This window comes from Bombus pyrosoma, linkage group LG16, assembly GCF_014825855.1.
Source record: "Bombus pyrosoma isolate SC7728 linkage group LG16, ASM1482585v1, whole genome shotgun sequence".
Lineage (NCBI taxonomy): Eukaryota > Metazoa > Arthropoda > Insecta > Hymenoptera > Apidae > Bombus > Bombus pyrosoma.
The window spans coordinates 5,233,394-5,250,831 of NC_057785.1; the positions used below are offsets into that span (position 1 = coordinate 5,233,394).

General features: G+C 33.6%; 1 protein-coding gene and 1 long non-coding RNA gene across 6 annotated transcripts in view; one reads left to right on the forward strand and one right to left on the reverse strand.

The window, feature by feature from the left end:
• Positions 1 to 17,438, reverse strand: part of LOC122576431 (cordon-bleu protein-like 1) — a 96,576-nt gene that overhangs the window by 60,082 nt on the left and 19,056 nt on the right. Inside the window, exon 1 of one of the 5 annotated variants that reach the window (XM_043746738.1) lies at positions 15,213 to 15,397. The exons of 3 other annotated variants lie outside the window; for them this stretch is intronic. In XM_043746738.1, coding sequence (XP_043602673.1) covers positions 15,213 to 15,277 — 65 coding nt within the window. In that variant the 5' untranslated portion in view covers positions 15,278 to 15,397. Of the gene's footprint in view, positions 1 to 13,042; positions 13,421 to 15,212; positions 15,398 to 17,438 lie in introns of those variants that run through there. One more of the 5 variants, XM_043746740.1, reaches the window with a different exon arrangement.
• On the forward strand, positions 2,686 to 16,939 carry LOC122576434. Its single transcript, XR_006319759.1, has 3 exons — positions 2,686 to 3,362; positions 3,429 to 3,511; positions 16,289 to 16,939. It is a non-coding gene; the product is annotated as an uncharacterized LOC122576434 (long non-coding RNA).

Genomic DNA, 17,438 nt, shown 5'->3' on the forward strand with positions numbered 1-17,438 from the left:
ATTCCTTTCGATAATTTTTTTCATTTTCTAGAGGCAATATTTTTTGGTCTTCTAGCGACGATATTCTTTGATTTTCGAGCGACAGTATCATAAAACTGTATTTCCATTTCTCCGTGTTTCTAGGTCGAAATCTATGCAAAAGTTTGAAATATTAGAAATCTTCGACCAACTTACACACTTCAATAACTTCGGCGCTGTGGCGCTAATAAGGTTAGGCAAAGATTGGCGGGAAATTTAAATGTACCAGGCGTTTTTCCATCTATAATCCAACTTTTATATTTTTTACTTTGAGAAGAAAAGTTCTTACCTAATCTTTGCCAGATTAATAAAAGTATACATCTCATTGTCACCATAACTTTGAAGAATTTCGTTGAATTTCTACAATTATGATACCTACGAAAATTCATATCTTTCTCAACGCAGCTTAACCTAAATGGAGATTAGAATAAGAATTTTAAGGTTATGTTCACTTCTGCTTAAGTTACAATATTCGCACTACGTAGAAGAAAATGATCGTTGAAGTAAGAGATCGTTCGTATAGGTTAAGTCGAACAGAACATCTGAATCCAATGACGCAGCAACTTCCGGTTCGCCCGGGGAGAAACTCGTCCCAATTACAAAGTTGCAGGATTCACATTCGATTTCCCTACACCCGACGAATCGAGAAAATATGCAACGAGAATTTAAGGTCACTGCAGGGGAGCAGAAAAGAATATTATTCACGATTCAGAAAAAAAAAAGAAAAGGAAAAAGAAGAAAGAAAGATGAAGGAGAGAAACGAGTTAACGAGACGGCCATCCGGCCTGATCTCCTCCGAATTTTAATGAACGCCTCTCTGATTTAAATTCGGACACTTCTCTTTCAGCGGAACTGACGATGGATCCTGGGTCCAAAGCGTGGAAGAGAAATTCTGCTCAGGAGATAAAACCACACTCGTATCACTCAAAAATTGTTCTCAAATTGGTCGTAATGATCTTGTTTATGATTTCGTACCAAGATTGGGTATTATCAAAATAAAATGAACTTCTCCGATTACAGAAAAACATTGCAATTACAAAAGTAAATATCTTTTATTATACTTCGATTCCTAAATTTTTCAATATAATTGAACATTTTCATAGGATAAGAATTATAGTGAAATAATTTATTTTCCCAAGATTCTAGAATTGATTTGCGAGCAATTTTATCTTCAAATAAATTTACTTACTATTTTATTTGGAACGACTATTTGATATTGTTATTCATTTGGAATAAAAAGTAACGAACTCTGTTTCACGTTTCTAGGAGTAATCTATGTGATGAAAATTTTCAAGAATTTCTTAATTAATCGTAAGTATGATTGTCGAAAGTATATTGGAGAAAAGTAAGCTTGAAGGTGAATACTTAATTCTTTGTAGGAGACGTTTCTCAGGGATGCTCTTTCCCACAGTTTCCAGAGCAAGAAGAAGCCTCCACAGGAAGCGATATGACCTCAGGCTAGAGGATTATGATCCCTAATCAGTGATTTCCCAAGTATTTAAATTTCTCCAAACATTACTGCAGAATACAATTAAATTTGATGAAGCAATATTAGAATTCATAAGAGTTCATATCACAGAATCATCATGTATCTATGATCTCATGCATCCAGGCTTGGAATACCATTGCTAACTTCAAAAGAAATCAACTATGCGTGTGGTGTGCCAAGCTTTTCATTACATTCTAACCCTCTATAATTAAAATCCTGATTGCTTGTCAAAGAAAGGTCTATAGTTGGTTACGTTCTTACATTTTGACTTAAAAATTGTGCAACAATTATTTTCCAATGAGCCGTTTACATATAAGACACATTTCTATAAATAATTTATCTTATGATAAACTACTTTCTTAGCGGCCAAGTGACATAAAAGTCAGGAAGTGAGGAAAAATAAACTTACTATAGCTTTGTAGCGTGATCTTTGTGTAGACCTTACCATGAGAAAATTTAGCCAGCCTATAAGCCTTTAAATCTTATTTTAAATAATTGTATATCTTCTTTTTAGGACACCGTTGCATAATGTGACTTTTACAAAACATTTCTATATTAATACACCGTGTTAATGGCAACATGCGAGTGAATTGCAAAAGTTGAGAAGACAAAGCACTATAATTTCTTCTATCTAACATTCTTATCAATCATTTTCGCTGGTGACGACCTTAAAAAACCTCTTAATTACTGTTCAAACATCGCACTGGCAGATGCAATCTCGAGCAATAAATCTACTCGCGGCTGGTAATAGTTTCATCTTTTATTGTATTTGCTCGTTTCATCGAATGAGAAGAGGCAACTCGGAGAAAAAATGTATGATAACCGGCGTCGGGAATAGTAATCAGAGATACATTGTAATCCTCGCTGTGAGAGTTTCAATGTGGCTGCAGCAACTCGTACAGTTGAAATAAATTGAAGACAAACACTGTAGTGTTACGCATATACATATATATTATCAGTTATATAGTAGTTATATTTACTAATTATACAGGGTGCGACCGAATAACACGTACAAGCGGGCACGAGGCGATCCTTTATCAACAAAATAAGAAGAAAATATGGAATAAAGTTTGCTCGTTTAAATCTTAGTTTAAGAGAAAATCGAGTTTGAACATTGATGAAAAAAGCGCCACAAACCGACCATCTGGTATACGCGTAACAACGTTGTACAACTGTAAGAGCACACGGTATGTAAATTCTCAGACTAGTCTCTGGTTTTATTCCTCAGTGAAGGAAATTACACGTGTCGAGAGTTCCGTTTTAAGAATAGTCCATACTAGCTTGATGCTTATCCGAGCAATTAGAAATTTGTAAAATAAAACGCTACCTAGTATGTAATTATAGACGATTAGAGAAGAGGCTTGACACAACAGTGTCAAAACAATAGGGGACACAAGTGCATATAACGTGTAACGTTATCGCTTATCTCGAGACGTTCGACGTGAAATGAATAGCGGTGTGATTTTTATTTCACAAAGATAACGACGATATGGTATTGGACAATAGAGGAGCTCAACGTTGTTACAAACTTTCCATTCAGTGATAAACTATCGCTGGTTTTAATTGAAATATCTTTAATGGGCATGTGAGAAAATGAAGTTAAAGTCTCTTCAATTTGATTTATCTTCGAGAGGAACTCAAATGAGAAAGTATATAGAATATTTGAAGTAAAACACTTGTAATATTTATAGAATTTGGGATTGGGCTAGGTTATGCTCAGAAACATGCGCAGTCTAGTAAAATACTGTGATATTTATAAAATGTACTTGGGTTAGGTTATGTTCGCGAAATAGGTTATATTCATAACCTATTTATAAATGGAACTTGAGACAAAAAAAAAAAAAACAATGGCAAGGTAATAAATATTCCGAACGACATTACCTTATATGTGTCTTATATAACAAATACATAATTATTCCAGATACAAAATCAGTATAACAGAAGAAAAGAGATTAAGTGGTCGAAGCATCGAAGGATAGTCTTTTTGTGAGGTTATGTAGAAGGGTAGGTAAGAAGAGGACTGTTAAAACGAACTTTGGTATGCCTATAGCTAAGAAATGTAATCCTAACGTGGAAAGTACTGAACCAGTCAACAGCGTATCCTTTCTAGGCGACTAGACTCCGTCAAGACGATCTGACCAAAAAAAAAAGCTGAACTCTTGCGGCTTGCGTTTTACAGTTACACAATCGCCAGCTATTTTCAACCCGGCTTCCTTCCCACTATTGCGTTTCGGTTCACCTAATTTCTACCTCTTCCTTTATTAACATTATTTAGTCTGAGTTATTTGTTTGCGCTTCTCCGATACTTTCGATATCTTCAACATCTAAACTGTATATCTAAACTCCCTAGAATCTATATTTTGGAATCAAATAAATACATTTATTATTTAATCGGTTTACGCGACATTGGTAGAACATAAAAGCATATATACAATTATACAGATCTCGAGAAGGAAATCTACATGTTATTCGCTTTTTTTTCACAAAAATATCCACTAGAATTTACTCCTTGCTAGGTGTCTTTGATATTCTTACAGCGCAAAGATAATCATTGGCAAAGATCTTTACTAATTAATTCTTGATTTATTATTTACTTATCAGTAATCTGATTTTTACCACGCCAATGAGAAGCTAGCTGCGGTAGCGTTTTAACTATGTCGAAGATTCTATGGAATTTAGTAATACAATATTGGAAAAAGAGGAATCTCCTTTAAAATTCAAAAGGAAATACAAAATCGCTTTTTAACGAACCTTTTTATTTCATATTACAGTTTTTATCTTTCCAAGTTATAGTTCTATTTATCTTAATGCAGAGTTATGAAAATTTTCCCTAGGCTCATCCGCATTCCTCCCTAAACGCGTCAAACTTTTTCCAACGCCTCAGACTATCATACGTGATATTATTTCTCTATCGAATCACGTCCAATACCGACCAACAAGCAACTCTATCCAACTCGAAGCTCCCTGGAACGTGTTCCATTAACCGGCTCAATTTTTCTACATTTCTTACACGGATTTTCAATCAAGGACGAGAGAATCGCGCATCCAAGATCCTCTGCAACGATCATCGGCCCTAGAATCACCGACACACATAATAAAAGTGCGATATGCTTGGATAAGGATCGATGATCGATGCGTCTATCTATGGATCATCGGTTGATCCGCTCCTCTATCTAGTTTTACAGATGTTTCTCTATCCCCCTCGACCAATGTCGAGTTCGTGACTTTGTAAGAGCCACGATCTTTGCTAGTTCTAGCTTCTTCAAACTGTTCATCAGGAACTGATCTCTAGTCTCTCTGATTTCTTGGCTTTAGCTTCTTTAACCTCTTCAGCCTTGAATACTATTTGTTATATTGTTTATATTATTATTATTATTATTATTTTTATTTAGTCCGTGCCTCTCGGCTTTGGACGAACTTTCAGCTTTGTTATATTGTTTATAATATATATATATATATATATATATTTCCTATTTACCTCTTATTCTTCACACATAATCTATGATCTATAATACATAACTGTACACGTTATATCTTCCCAAAGGAACATGATTAAAATATGATGTTCCTACAACTCCAGTTGCAACAAGATACCCTATATACTATAAAATCGCTAAATTTGGTATCCCCTGTCCTTCTTTTATTCTCCACGCAACTCATAACAAAACAAATATCCGTGTATTTATGGGAGATTTAAGTATAGAAAAATATATAAGTTGCACGCAATACAGGAAAATACACGAAGCATCTAAAATATTCATTGCAACATTTAGAATGTGAAACATATGTCTCTATATTTAGGTATCATTTGTATGTGTATAAACATATGCAGGCGACCTACAATGTATAATTGTACACGTGTTATCTACTCGAAGTAACATCGCCAGTTACAAACATCGCTCGAGAGGATGGCAAACGATCTGTATGGAGGCAGAGAGATCGACTTGTGCATTTGTATGTATAGCTATCGCTGGATCAGCGTCTCAGGCCGAATAACGGTGCATCCTACACGTCTGCTTTGCGTCGCATGCAAAATGCACTCATGTGACGACCGATACCCGCGACCTTGACAAAATCGAGGAAAACCGAGCCGAAAACCGCTATCTCTTTCTTTCTCTTTCACTCGACATCGGTATGTCTCGTACAATGCTGCTACACGCATGCGCCAACATGGAGTCACGTGAATTGCGCACCTTCTTTCTCTCTCTCTCTCTCTTCGTTCTTACGTAAACGGTTCAGAAACAAACGTATTACTTAATCGTGCGTTTCTGCATAAATCGTGGCTGGCAACCTAAGATTCGTAGAGTCGTATTTTCGAAAGAATTCTGTATATAGAAAGAAGATTTTTGAGGTTATACAAAGTTTGTTTCGATAGATTAGATATTTAGATATTTAGATTAGATAAATTTCGCTGATTAGTATTATTAAACGATTTATGTAATTTGTTTTCAATTTGTAACGTCACAATATTCGCATTCTACGATTCTATGCAATAATTATCGAGGATTTCGTTTTAAAATCGGAAATGGAAGTGAGTTTGGGGTTATAAGGACAACTGTTTCGTACAAAGGTTCGAAAAAGTAGTAAGTTTTAGAGTTCTGGATAAACTGATAAATACATGCGACGATAACAATTCACGAAGCTAGGAGTGATAATTTTCTACAACTACATCTATTAAATCCTTTCACATTTTGTATTTTTATATTTCCTGTGTTTCCAATAATTTAACGGATACAACAGAAATAGACGACGTGTATTATTGATATATGTGTTAGGTCGTCACGCATGAAACTGAGACTAAACTGTACCCCGATGTACCGCAAGATTCATAGTTTATTCCCGTTCATGTTCAAGGATTTTCTCTTTCCACTTTTACGTTTCGTTCGACAACGATGAATAACAGAGCGTAAGTACTTTCACGATATTTCGTTCGTTTTTTTTTTTTTTTTTTAAATCTTCGGCGATTTATTTCCAAACAAAATGGCTACGTATGTAAGATGTAAAAGAAACGAAAAATCGTGAAACATGATACTGACCTGTTCTCTCGAATGGAACGCGTCATAAAAATCCCATGTCTCTTATTACGACCAGTTTTACCAAACATGGGTCCTTCGTTCGCGTAATAAAGCCACGAGTGTCTTTCTTTGATCCTCCAGATCGTACCGGAAATGATTGTTAATCGGAAGCTTCGAGATGTGACTTTGAAAGTTCAAAATTCTTTAAACTTTAATTGTTTGTAATTTCCCAAATACTCAGTTCCAATTTTGTCTCCGTTCTAATAACTAAATATACAACAAAATTCATAATTCCTCGCTTTATAACTTCTCCTTTTTGTAATGAAGTACAGCGGAAGACAAAAGGAAGTTCGAAAGATAATCTCTAAATTCTAAATTTCCCTAGTTCCCTAAATATTGGGTTAAAATGTTATTAGAAATATTCGAAAGATTCAAAACTTTCTATTCATATATATAATTCTCGTTTTATTAGCTTCTAATTTGACTATAGTAGTGCCACTGCTATTTAAGGAAGATATAAGTATTCCGATATGAGAATTACAAGGGCAGGAATCTCGAACTGTTATTGATGTACAGGAAGGCACAGAAATTATTCATATGAAGAACAGAATCAGGGAAAAGAAGTTTCACTGACTGAAATCGCCTGCGTAATACATTGTTTGCCAACTGTAACGTGTATTTCGTCGCGGTCTACGTGAGCCTGAACCCTGTGCAGTTACCGTTTCCCGTTTCATCCTCTTCGTCGCGCCATTTTCTTTTTTTCGCGTCTGCCTAGAGAACCGATAATCGGAAATCATGCAAATTCCACGACACACTCGCTGAATCTACAGTCATAACAGTACCTCTTACATACCGAGCGATTATTACCTCCTACTGTAGCAATTTCTTGTCTTCTATATACAGGGTGTCCCGATAACGGTGACGCAATCGACAATAGGGTGATTCCATGTGAAGAAAGCTTATGCTACCATTCTGCAATGACAATCCTGTTCTTGCTACAATTTTTAAAATTTGTCCAATAAGAGAATTAGGTGTATATTAGCCAACTTCGGCCGATTAGGTTTCCCATCAAGCTCAAAGTATAAATTGTTCACAAAAATAATTGGAACCAAATATCAAGCTATCCTTCGGTCTTATCCGAGTCGTACAAAAATTTAAGCATCTTTCTTTGATAATTAAAGCCTTGAGACTATCTTCAAACAAGAAATTATTTCTACGAACGAAAATTACGACCAGAGAAATATTCAATGTAATTTCAGAGTAAATCGTTAGCCAACCTAATAGGTTATCAATCATGCTGGTCATTAATGTATAATTAACGACACAGATAATGTTTCGCGTTGGATCTCCAATTGCTAATTTAATTAGCCTGTTTCCATAAGTAAATCGGAATTTAAATTGAGTCGAGCCATTTAACAGCACCTCGTCGAAATTTTTCAGCTTTTTTCCATCCATATAAGATCAAGGTCCCTCATTGTTGCAGAAAACAGACGTTTGCAAAGTATTCAAGGCTTTCAGTATATATACATATATGACGATTATAATTTCTTGCGGAACTTTCCTTTCCTTACGCCGTTTCCTGTTTTCGGGTTTCTCAATTTCCTATACCAGGCCGTTCATTATCCCGCAGATAATTGATAAACCAGTTTTTGAATGAACATAGCTATTAAACAATCGCGTATCGGCAAGTAAACACCTTCTAGCCAAGAAACAGTATTTCTTCTTTTTTCTTTTTTTTTTTTAATCACTCATGACTTTCTCTCGCGTATCAGTCTATGATTATGAAGCGAAACCAGTAATTTCAGCAGTCGATGACCTTGGCACCCAACCCTTATCTAAACATAGACCGTGAATTAGTCATTACTCTTGTGGTCTGCCACCTGTTCGTGCTGCTCTTTCTCATTTCTCAAGGACGCTTTTATTTTAAATTTCAAAGAGTAAGGTGTACGCATATTGTACCGATTTGTAATATTTTGATGTTCTGAGGATTCCTTTTATTGAGAATTAATTTCAACTAAATTGATGACTTCAATTTTTTCTTAGGCATTAATTCCAAATATATCTTTGTTGCAAAACACTATTCCTTAAACATCCATTTGAATCAGCAGATATTCCAGTCCATAGAACAACCTCTAAATTGCGGATTTTTGCACATTTCTGTGAAATTTGAAGCTTTGAAAGTACTCAAGCTGCACATGATGTATAAAAGTATAATAATATCTAACAATGTAGTATATAATAATAATAATAATAATAACAATATATAATAATAAAATACACAAAATACAATAGTCATTATAACTTCTAATAAAAGATGAAACAAATTTATGTTTAAATTCTGTTTCTTTAATTGTATTCGCAAAAATATAAATTGCGAGGAAATGCAAAGCATAAATTTGCACAAGAATTGCACAAAAATCCACAGTATAAATTTACACGGGAATTGCATAAAAATCCGCGGGATAATTTTGCATAAAAATTGCATAAAAATCCGCAGGATAATTTTACATAAAAGTTGCATAAAAATCAAAAGCATACGAATCATATTAATTAAAAATATCCTCATTTATCATGGCCGCTGTACACAATCTGAGGTACATAGTACACAGGTGGTGGTTCGTCAACGATCATACACACAGGACAAAGTAAATTGGCTTTCAATGGGCAGAAAAAGGTGAAAGATAAGCGTATGCAACCAGTCATTGTACACTGCCTGATTACGGCATCGATACGAGGTGCAACGCGGCCCAGATTTTCAAATCAAGGCCAGGATATTTGCTCACATACACATGCACGTACGCATACACGTCTGAGAAGCAAAAACTCGACCGACAGCGAAAGTGTCCGTGCATCTGCAATACCCTACGTGTTGCAAGACCAATAGAAGCAAGAAACAATATAAAAAGATGAATGAACGTGATGAAAACATACAATTCGACATGCACGTACAGCCTAAACTAGATAAGATAGCGACTCAAAGTTACACTAACTGATAGCCAACTGATATCAACGTTGTTAGTATGCTTATTCAATTATGAAATTAGCGACGTCATCCATCTCCTTGCATAACGTATTTAATATCTAACAATTACGCCATTAACGACCTGATTAATTATCAAGGAAAGTTATTCAAGCGTTGCGAAGATTCGTTGAGAGATATATATGTCTGGAATTGTAGCAAGATTTGCAAGAATTTTAATCGTAAAAACAGCTAATAAAGCTACGAACATATCTTGATAAGATAAAATATTATTAACGTTAATCTGCGGTTAAAATAATCAGTCGATTGGAAAAATAAGTACAGGGATTAACTCGCTAAGGGCCAGGCAATGTTTTATCATTAATGTCGCGAATATTTCTATTTCTTTAGATTTCATAAAATCATAGAATCTAGATAGAAGAAATGCTAATGAGAAAAAGATGTAAGCTAATCCTGGCAATTCCCTTTCGTATCTGTAACGTTGAAAAAAACAGAATTAGATAACCTAAACTGATTGAATAACGTTGCAACTATATGTTGCGCTAACGCAACCTAGACTCTTAATGTTTTAAACATTTAATTCTTAATGTGAAAGTGATGTTCAAAACTGACCATAATATTAAAGCATTCGTAACTACGATTTCTACATTTCATATTAAAAGAAATTGGAAAGCGTCTTTTTTACTTTTATCTGCTTAAAATATGACTAGAACACTGGAAAGGAAATAATAACGCCCGACAATTTCCTTCTCTTCGATACATACATATGTATGTATTGACTTTGTGTTGGACGTGTTAAGATGCGTTCGAAATACAAAATTCAACATGGCGGACGGGTAAACGCGCCTAGGGCCATTCGACTATTTTATTCCGGTCGTCGGGCAAATGGTCGGTTATAAACTTTGCCAGCTAACGGATTATCCAGCAGCAATCGTAAAAAATAATTTTTACACGTAACATGGGCGTGTCACGGAATGAACGTGACAACTGCCTGTGTTCGATCGAATTCTAAGAAAATGAGATGAGGAAAGAAAACAATGTAAGGAGAAGAGGATTGTGTTTAGAGAAAGACAGACGATATTCATGGTAGATGAGAGGTCATAAACAGACTGTTTACATACGTTCGAAATTATATACGTTCAGTCACACACTCTCGAAATATATACGTCGTATCTTAATACGCTTTGTCTCCGATTACTTTATATCGTTATCGAAAATTTTTGTAACCTTTAAAACACGTTACTGTTATCTTGTAATGATTACATGCGAGTCATATAACCTCTCAAGTTATGGTGTAAATTGTTACTAATTATTGGTATTATAATTTATTGTTTATATATGTTAGATTAAAGGAAATAAGTACATAACATTAAGTTTAGGTTATATGTCGAATTTTATATTGTATTAATTAAAGAATAGTCAAAATTTGTAGTTTTATCTATTTGATAGCATTTTCACCTAATCTATGGATCTTATTCCATTAAAGTTTAAAGTTTGAAAATTTCTTTCCACGATCCTACGACAAATTCGTTTCGTCGTATCGATTAATCTTGTCGAATAAATAATTCAGAAAATAATCTCGACCCGAGATTTAAGAATACATGTCATTTAAAAATACAATTGGAATGTTTCTCCTTTTATTTTACGAATAAACTCATTGCGAAACGTTTCATTTCTTTTACTCCTGGTTTTACGTAACAAACACACGGCTGTCAAAAGACCACCTGTGATTGATTCTTGTACAAACAGGGGATTCGTGACGTTTATAGCATCGGGAAACCAGAAATACTAAAAGGGAAACCTCAAACATGAGCTAAGCCGTGCAAACAGCCGACGGCCGACGCTCTCTATTTAACTGCCGGCTCTTTCAACAAAATTTGCCAACATTTACCTACTGTGTACATTGAACTAGGCATGTGCTTCTTCTTCTCCATTTACAGAAGTCAGTTGCGGGAAAATTACTATTTCGAGGAAAAATCGCTAGCATACTCTGATCTAGATTTTTTTCATTTCTATTCTTTAATTCAGTTTTATCTAACACGGAATGTTAATTGAAATTATTACCCGAATTGTTATTGAACGTGTTACTAACATAACCTAACTTTGCTTCCTTTCTTTTCTTCTCGTTAATTCGATTTTACAATATGGCGTATTATTTTCAGTATACAAATTGCAGGTATTACCAGGAATTGTTATTGGATTTTACACAATAATGTGTGATAAGTATACGTGGCAAGTTTGTACGACTGTTTAGTTATCGCGAGATTTACGAAATCTCGAAAACGAATCGAGAGCAGGTAAACGATTCGAAACATATTTTCCCGACAATGCGACGTATTTATCATCGAAAATAAATCAAAACAGTCAACTTTTTATTGCCGATTTCAAACAAAATGAATTTTTAAAAACTTCAAGGCAAACGCGGCAAAGTTTATAGTCACGCGACAAAAAATTTTAGGAAAACGAAGAATAAAATTCAGATGACTAATTGTCGACGAGAAATCATAAATTTCAGCGGTAAAAACAATATTATTGATGGTCTCATGGTAAAAAATTACGAGGAACATAAATTATCGGATCGTATAAGAAACAATTTTTAAATCGTAATGGATGACTTTGTAGCGTCGCAATATTTGCATTGTGTAATTGCGTTATGCGATATTTATCGAGAAATCTCGAGATCTTAACGCAAACTTTTTCAGTAACAATTTTATCAGAACGATAAGGATCCTACGAAATCGTGAAGCAATTAGTAGTTGCGATGTTTGCTGAAGAAATTAATTGTCTACGTTTTACAAGGGCTGATAAGACGGGAAAATGAAAAATTGCCTCCAGTACCGGATAGAAAATTATATCTCACTATCACACGCTGTGTTATTACCCGAGAAAATTATTTAACATTCAAACGCAAAAATACTCTAATTTGAAAAATTATAATCTACAAAATATAAATATAACAATATAATTTTTACATTTTACATTGAATATTACATTTTACATCGCGATATTTTTATTAATTTTTTGTCAATTTTGTATTACTATGATCGATTGGAACCTTCTTGTCCGGAGTTAAAATTTGTTAAAAGAACAAAATATGGTGCTATAGAATTACATCGTGGCTATTAAAACGAAACATCGCAAAAATGACCATTACGATAACGTATATGACTCACTACGTTTCTTGTATTTCACACAAGAACCTCAACTTAATTGGTAACCTATTTTCTATTATAATTCCTATTATCACTTGACAACTCATGAGGGACTACTAAAATATGAATTTATAAATTTCAATATTTATTACTTACTGCTTCTAATGGGAACTCGTGCAATATACAAAATATGAATATATTAAAAATATGAATATATTAAAAATATGAATTTGCATAAAAATACGCAGTCTACTTATGGTATACAAACGATAATGTTCGATATTCTAACTTCAAAATTTTTAAATAATCCTTAAATACGGAAAAAGAAGGAACTTATTCTTCACAGCATTTGAATTTTTAAAAAAATGGCGGGAAATAATCGACTCACCGGATGATTAGTTTCTTGTTGTCATTCCTACAGCCATTGAACGTGACCTTCTGCACTAGTTTCTAAAACGCACTTTTCCAGTCACGAATCTCACGAATTCAATTATCTTTCTCTCACTAACACTTTTGACGGTTGACAGAAAGATTCGAGAACGTTTATGCCGGTCCCCGACAAACAATCACATTCCCGACTTACGACAATAATTTATTGTTATTTAGAAGCCCGATCGAATAGAACGTTTCGAATGTCCTTCTCGAGATGTAAAAATTGTAGCAACGATAACAATAAGTAGATGAAAGCACGATGAAGGATACACGCGCCGGAAAAAGAGGTTTAACGGTCCAAACTCAACGATCGACGGACTACGACTGATCGAGAGCTAACGGCTTTCGCGCGGGTAGCTTCGGCAATTTTCGCGCCCCATCGTCGAGCCTCTCCGACTTTCATTCGGGCGCCCTCGCATACTACTCGGCCCGTGTCGCCGACACTCCAAATATAATAAAAAAAATTCCAGATTTTGTGCAAATTCGGGAATGTAAAATTTTCTGCGATTATCTTAAAATTCGAGATTGCTACATTAGATATAAACGAATGATTGTTTCTTATTGCCAAGGAGTATTTTAGAAATTAGATTAGGTATTGGCGATTGCAAAATTTTTTAAAGATTATTATGACATGAACGATAAATGTCCTTATAAAGGATGTATATTGTAAATGTAATTTATATGAAACTTTTCCTAGTATGTATCTTACAATTAAATTATTTTGCGTTGTAATATATAATATTTTATTTATTTCAGTTTCAATATGTCTCCGTATAATGTCTTATCTATTGTAGGAAAAATTTGTAAGAAACATTACACGACATCAAATAGATATATAGCCTTATAAGGAGTTTATATATAAATGTGATTTATATGAAACTTTTGGTATTTATCTACATATAATAATGAATTCCTAAATGTATTTATTTTTAATATATATTGAATTATCAAAAGTATTCAGATACTTGCTTATTTTTGTCAGAATGTAATTTAATTACAGTAATTTAATTGATGATATGAATGATTGTAATAATCATTTATATCATCTATATTATTTTTTCATTATCGTAATACGATAAAGCTCGTTTTAAGTAGCAATATTAGTTAAGTATACATTTTAATTAATTTATAAATTTTATTTACATCCATGTACTGTCGCTACAAATCTATTAAAGTGTCTAAAGATACTTGTACAAGGTAGTGTAAATAAGGGACGTTAGAATCGACATTAGAATACATTAGAATAATTCCAGTGGTATATTTCTTGGTTATGTGACTTGTTTTTTTTCCCGTTCGGTGACCGGCTTTCTATGTATACAGTTTCGCGTTCTCCACAGATCGAGAGATTCTCAATTAGAATTACGGTACCGCAGATTCCGTAAATGAATTAATTTAATTCAGAAATACAGTATGAAGTAATCCTTACGTGAATCTAGTGAATTAAGATTTTCAATGTGGGAATTACATTTTAATTACTCGCATTCTTCGTTGTTATAAATACAATGAATTCCTAATAAGAAATGGCTAATTGAACTCGACTGCGCGATCACATTGACAAAAGACTTTCTCTCGATTATAACGTAGTAAATATTCTATGGTGAACAGAAATGCAATCGGCTAGCTGGAACAAGGTTTTATGAACAGCTCGTAAAATTGTTGATGTATTTTTTGTTGATGAAATTGGTTGTTCGTTATGAAACAAGCAAAATTAACTCGTGTAAATGCTAATCCAAATTAAAATAACCTAAAATTTTTTAACATTAAGGTAAACTTCGAGACATGACTTAAGGATTTTTCTATGTATCAAAATAAATGAAAACTCATTATTCATGATTATGATTTGTATACTTAACTTAAACAAATTTTTGGAAATTAAATAAATTTGAAAGATAATTTAGGGAATTCCATTATACATATTTACAATAAAAGAAATTGCATATTTGCACATATATAGCGATTATAGCAAATTTAATGCTGGATAAAATCAATTTATGGTACCATAACCTATATAGATGTTTATGTCTACAAGAAAACACACGTAGGATTTTTACACAACTTGTAATTACTAGGAACTATTATACACAAATCAAAGTTGAGGGTAAGATAAGATTTGCGATTTAACTCACCGAAATATTTTAAAGATACGTCGCAATTTCAAACCCATCCTTGTCGAATTTCTCCACAGACACATGAACGGTACTATTCACGAACGTGTTTGAAAATATACTGAGGGTGCGTATGAGGGTTACGCATGATGCACAACGACCGTTGGCAACGGTCGCGTGCTAAAACATCGGTGGCAGCTGCTAAACTGCCGGCTCTGAACACTACACCTTGGTTACAGCCTGCCATTTGATTCTTTTCTTTTCCGTCGGGAGGCGAAAAAGCAGTATTCAATCGAGAAAAATGAGAAAAGGATGGACGAACACTGTACTTACTTACATAAGGCAAACAATCGAAGCAACGGATTGTTCGTTGCGGTTGCGCATGTCTGGCACGCGCTTCTGCGCATGTGGTTTCCTACGACTGGTGGAGCCACATATACTATTACCGTATTCATTACTACTAATAGTACATACTTATGATTTTGTTCTATTTTATTCTACAATACAAGTAATTAAAATAACTATAACATTTTAGTATGAAAAATAATAAAAATATATTTTACAATGCATAATATACATCATACATTGCCTTGTAAATATTACAAGGAAAGAGAAGAATAATAGTAGTGAATAAAAATGCTACTAAAGCAGTATGGAAATAGTGGTTAAGTGGTATAAGTTTAGTCCGATATTAGAAAATAGAAATAGTATTTTGAGATTAGCTTGAAGGTTTGAATTTTAATTGAAATAGTTTTGGAATAATTGAAATGATTAAAATCTTTGTCAAATAACAAAAATATACGTTGTTAGTGTATTCTACATCTTAAAGAAGAAAAGTAATAAAATAGAACTTCTACTACAGGAATATAGTACAATAAGCAGTAACATGTACAATGATAATAATAATAATAATATAAATGGTGTTTTTCGTAACTGGGTCAAGTTTTAAAACAATAAAAAATAAGCCAATATTTTATTAGGCAAATAAAATGTGATTTCCCTGAAAGTGGAAGCGCGTCAGTTAACATTGAAAAACAAAGTATCCATGAATCGAATTATTTCAATAAAATTATATTAAGAAAAGTTTTTGTTTCCAGGAAATTCCACAGGAAAGACGATTGCACAAGCAACGATTTGAGGAATGCCAAATCGAAATATAAAAATCGACATAAAACACAGGAACAGCTGTTCGCGAGTTTTATGGATCGTTTCTTGCGTCCGTCATGATTCGAGAAACGCGATGAGAGAGGAAAGGATTTCGTTTGTTAAACTGTCCGGAGAGTCTTGGAAAGTTCGAGCATCATCAGCGAGAATTTATTCCGATGCATTCAATTTAATATCCGACTTAAATCATCAGGATATATCCAACTGTCTTTCGTTAATTAATGTAAATATTGTAATTTAAAGAATATACATACATATATTCTTTAAATTATCTATTTTATGTATATAAATATATACGGATTAATTCGTAAATAAAATAACTCCCCATAAAAAGAACGCAATGAAAACAGAGTAAATCGTAAAAAGTGAAGAAAGAGCCCCTGTGATGTATGCAACACGACCTGCGCAACTGTGAGCATGATTGCAGCGCCACGGAGGCATGCACGCTTCACGTCGCTCGCATAATGAATAAAATTCATTCCTACCTTAATTATAGTCAACACATGTACATACGAGTTTGCTTTCTCAATCCCGATCCCACGAGAATTCCCGGAATATTAATATTTTATGTTTAAGGGAAAAGTTGTTACCTGCAACAGAAAGAATTTTAAATAAATTACAAAATTATACTCCACTGGCTTTTCAGTTCCTAAAAACGTGCTTCTAAAGTCGTTTTTTTTTTTCTTAGAACAAAAACATATTTGTGAAAACTTCATTCCAGAATTTTCTAGTCTCTAGAGAAAAACTTGTTATTTGTAACGGAAAGAACTGCAAATACATAATTACAAGATTGAAATGTATTACATCTTTAATTCCTACAAGGCTAATTTCAAAAGCTATTTTTTTTTTAGAAACAAAATCATTAATGTATTCTATGAATATAATTAAGCAAAAATATTAATATATAGTAGTATTTGCTTTTTGTGTTGTTCACTTTTGTACACTACGATCTTAAAATTAGGATAACATTTGGTGATGCTTATATCTATTTAGGACATTTGATAGTAGCAGTGGTAGCAGTAGTAGTAGCAGTTTGGTGGTAGCAGTAGTAGTAGCAGTTTGGTGGTAGCAGTATACACTTTA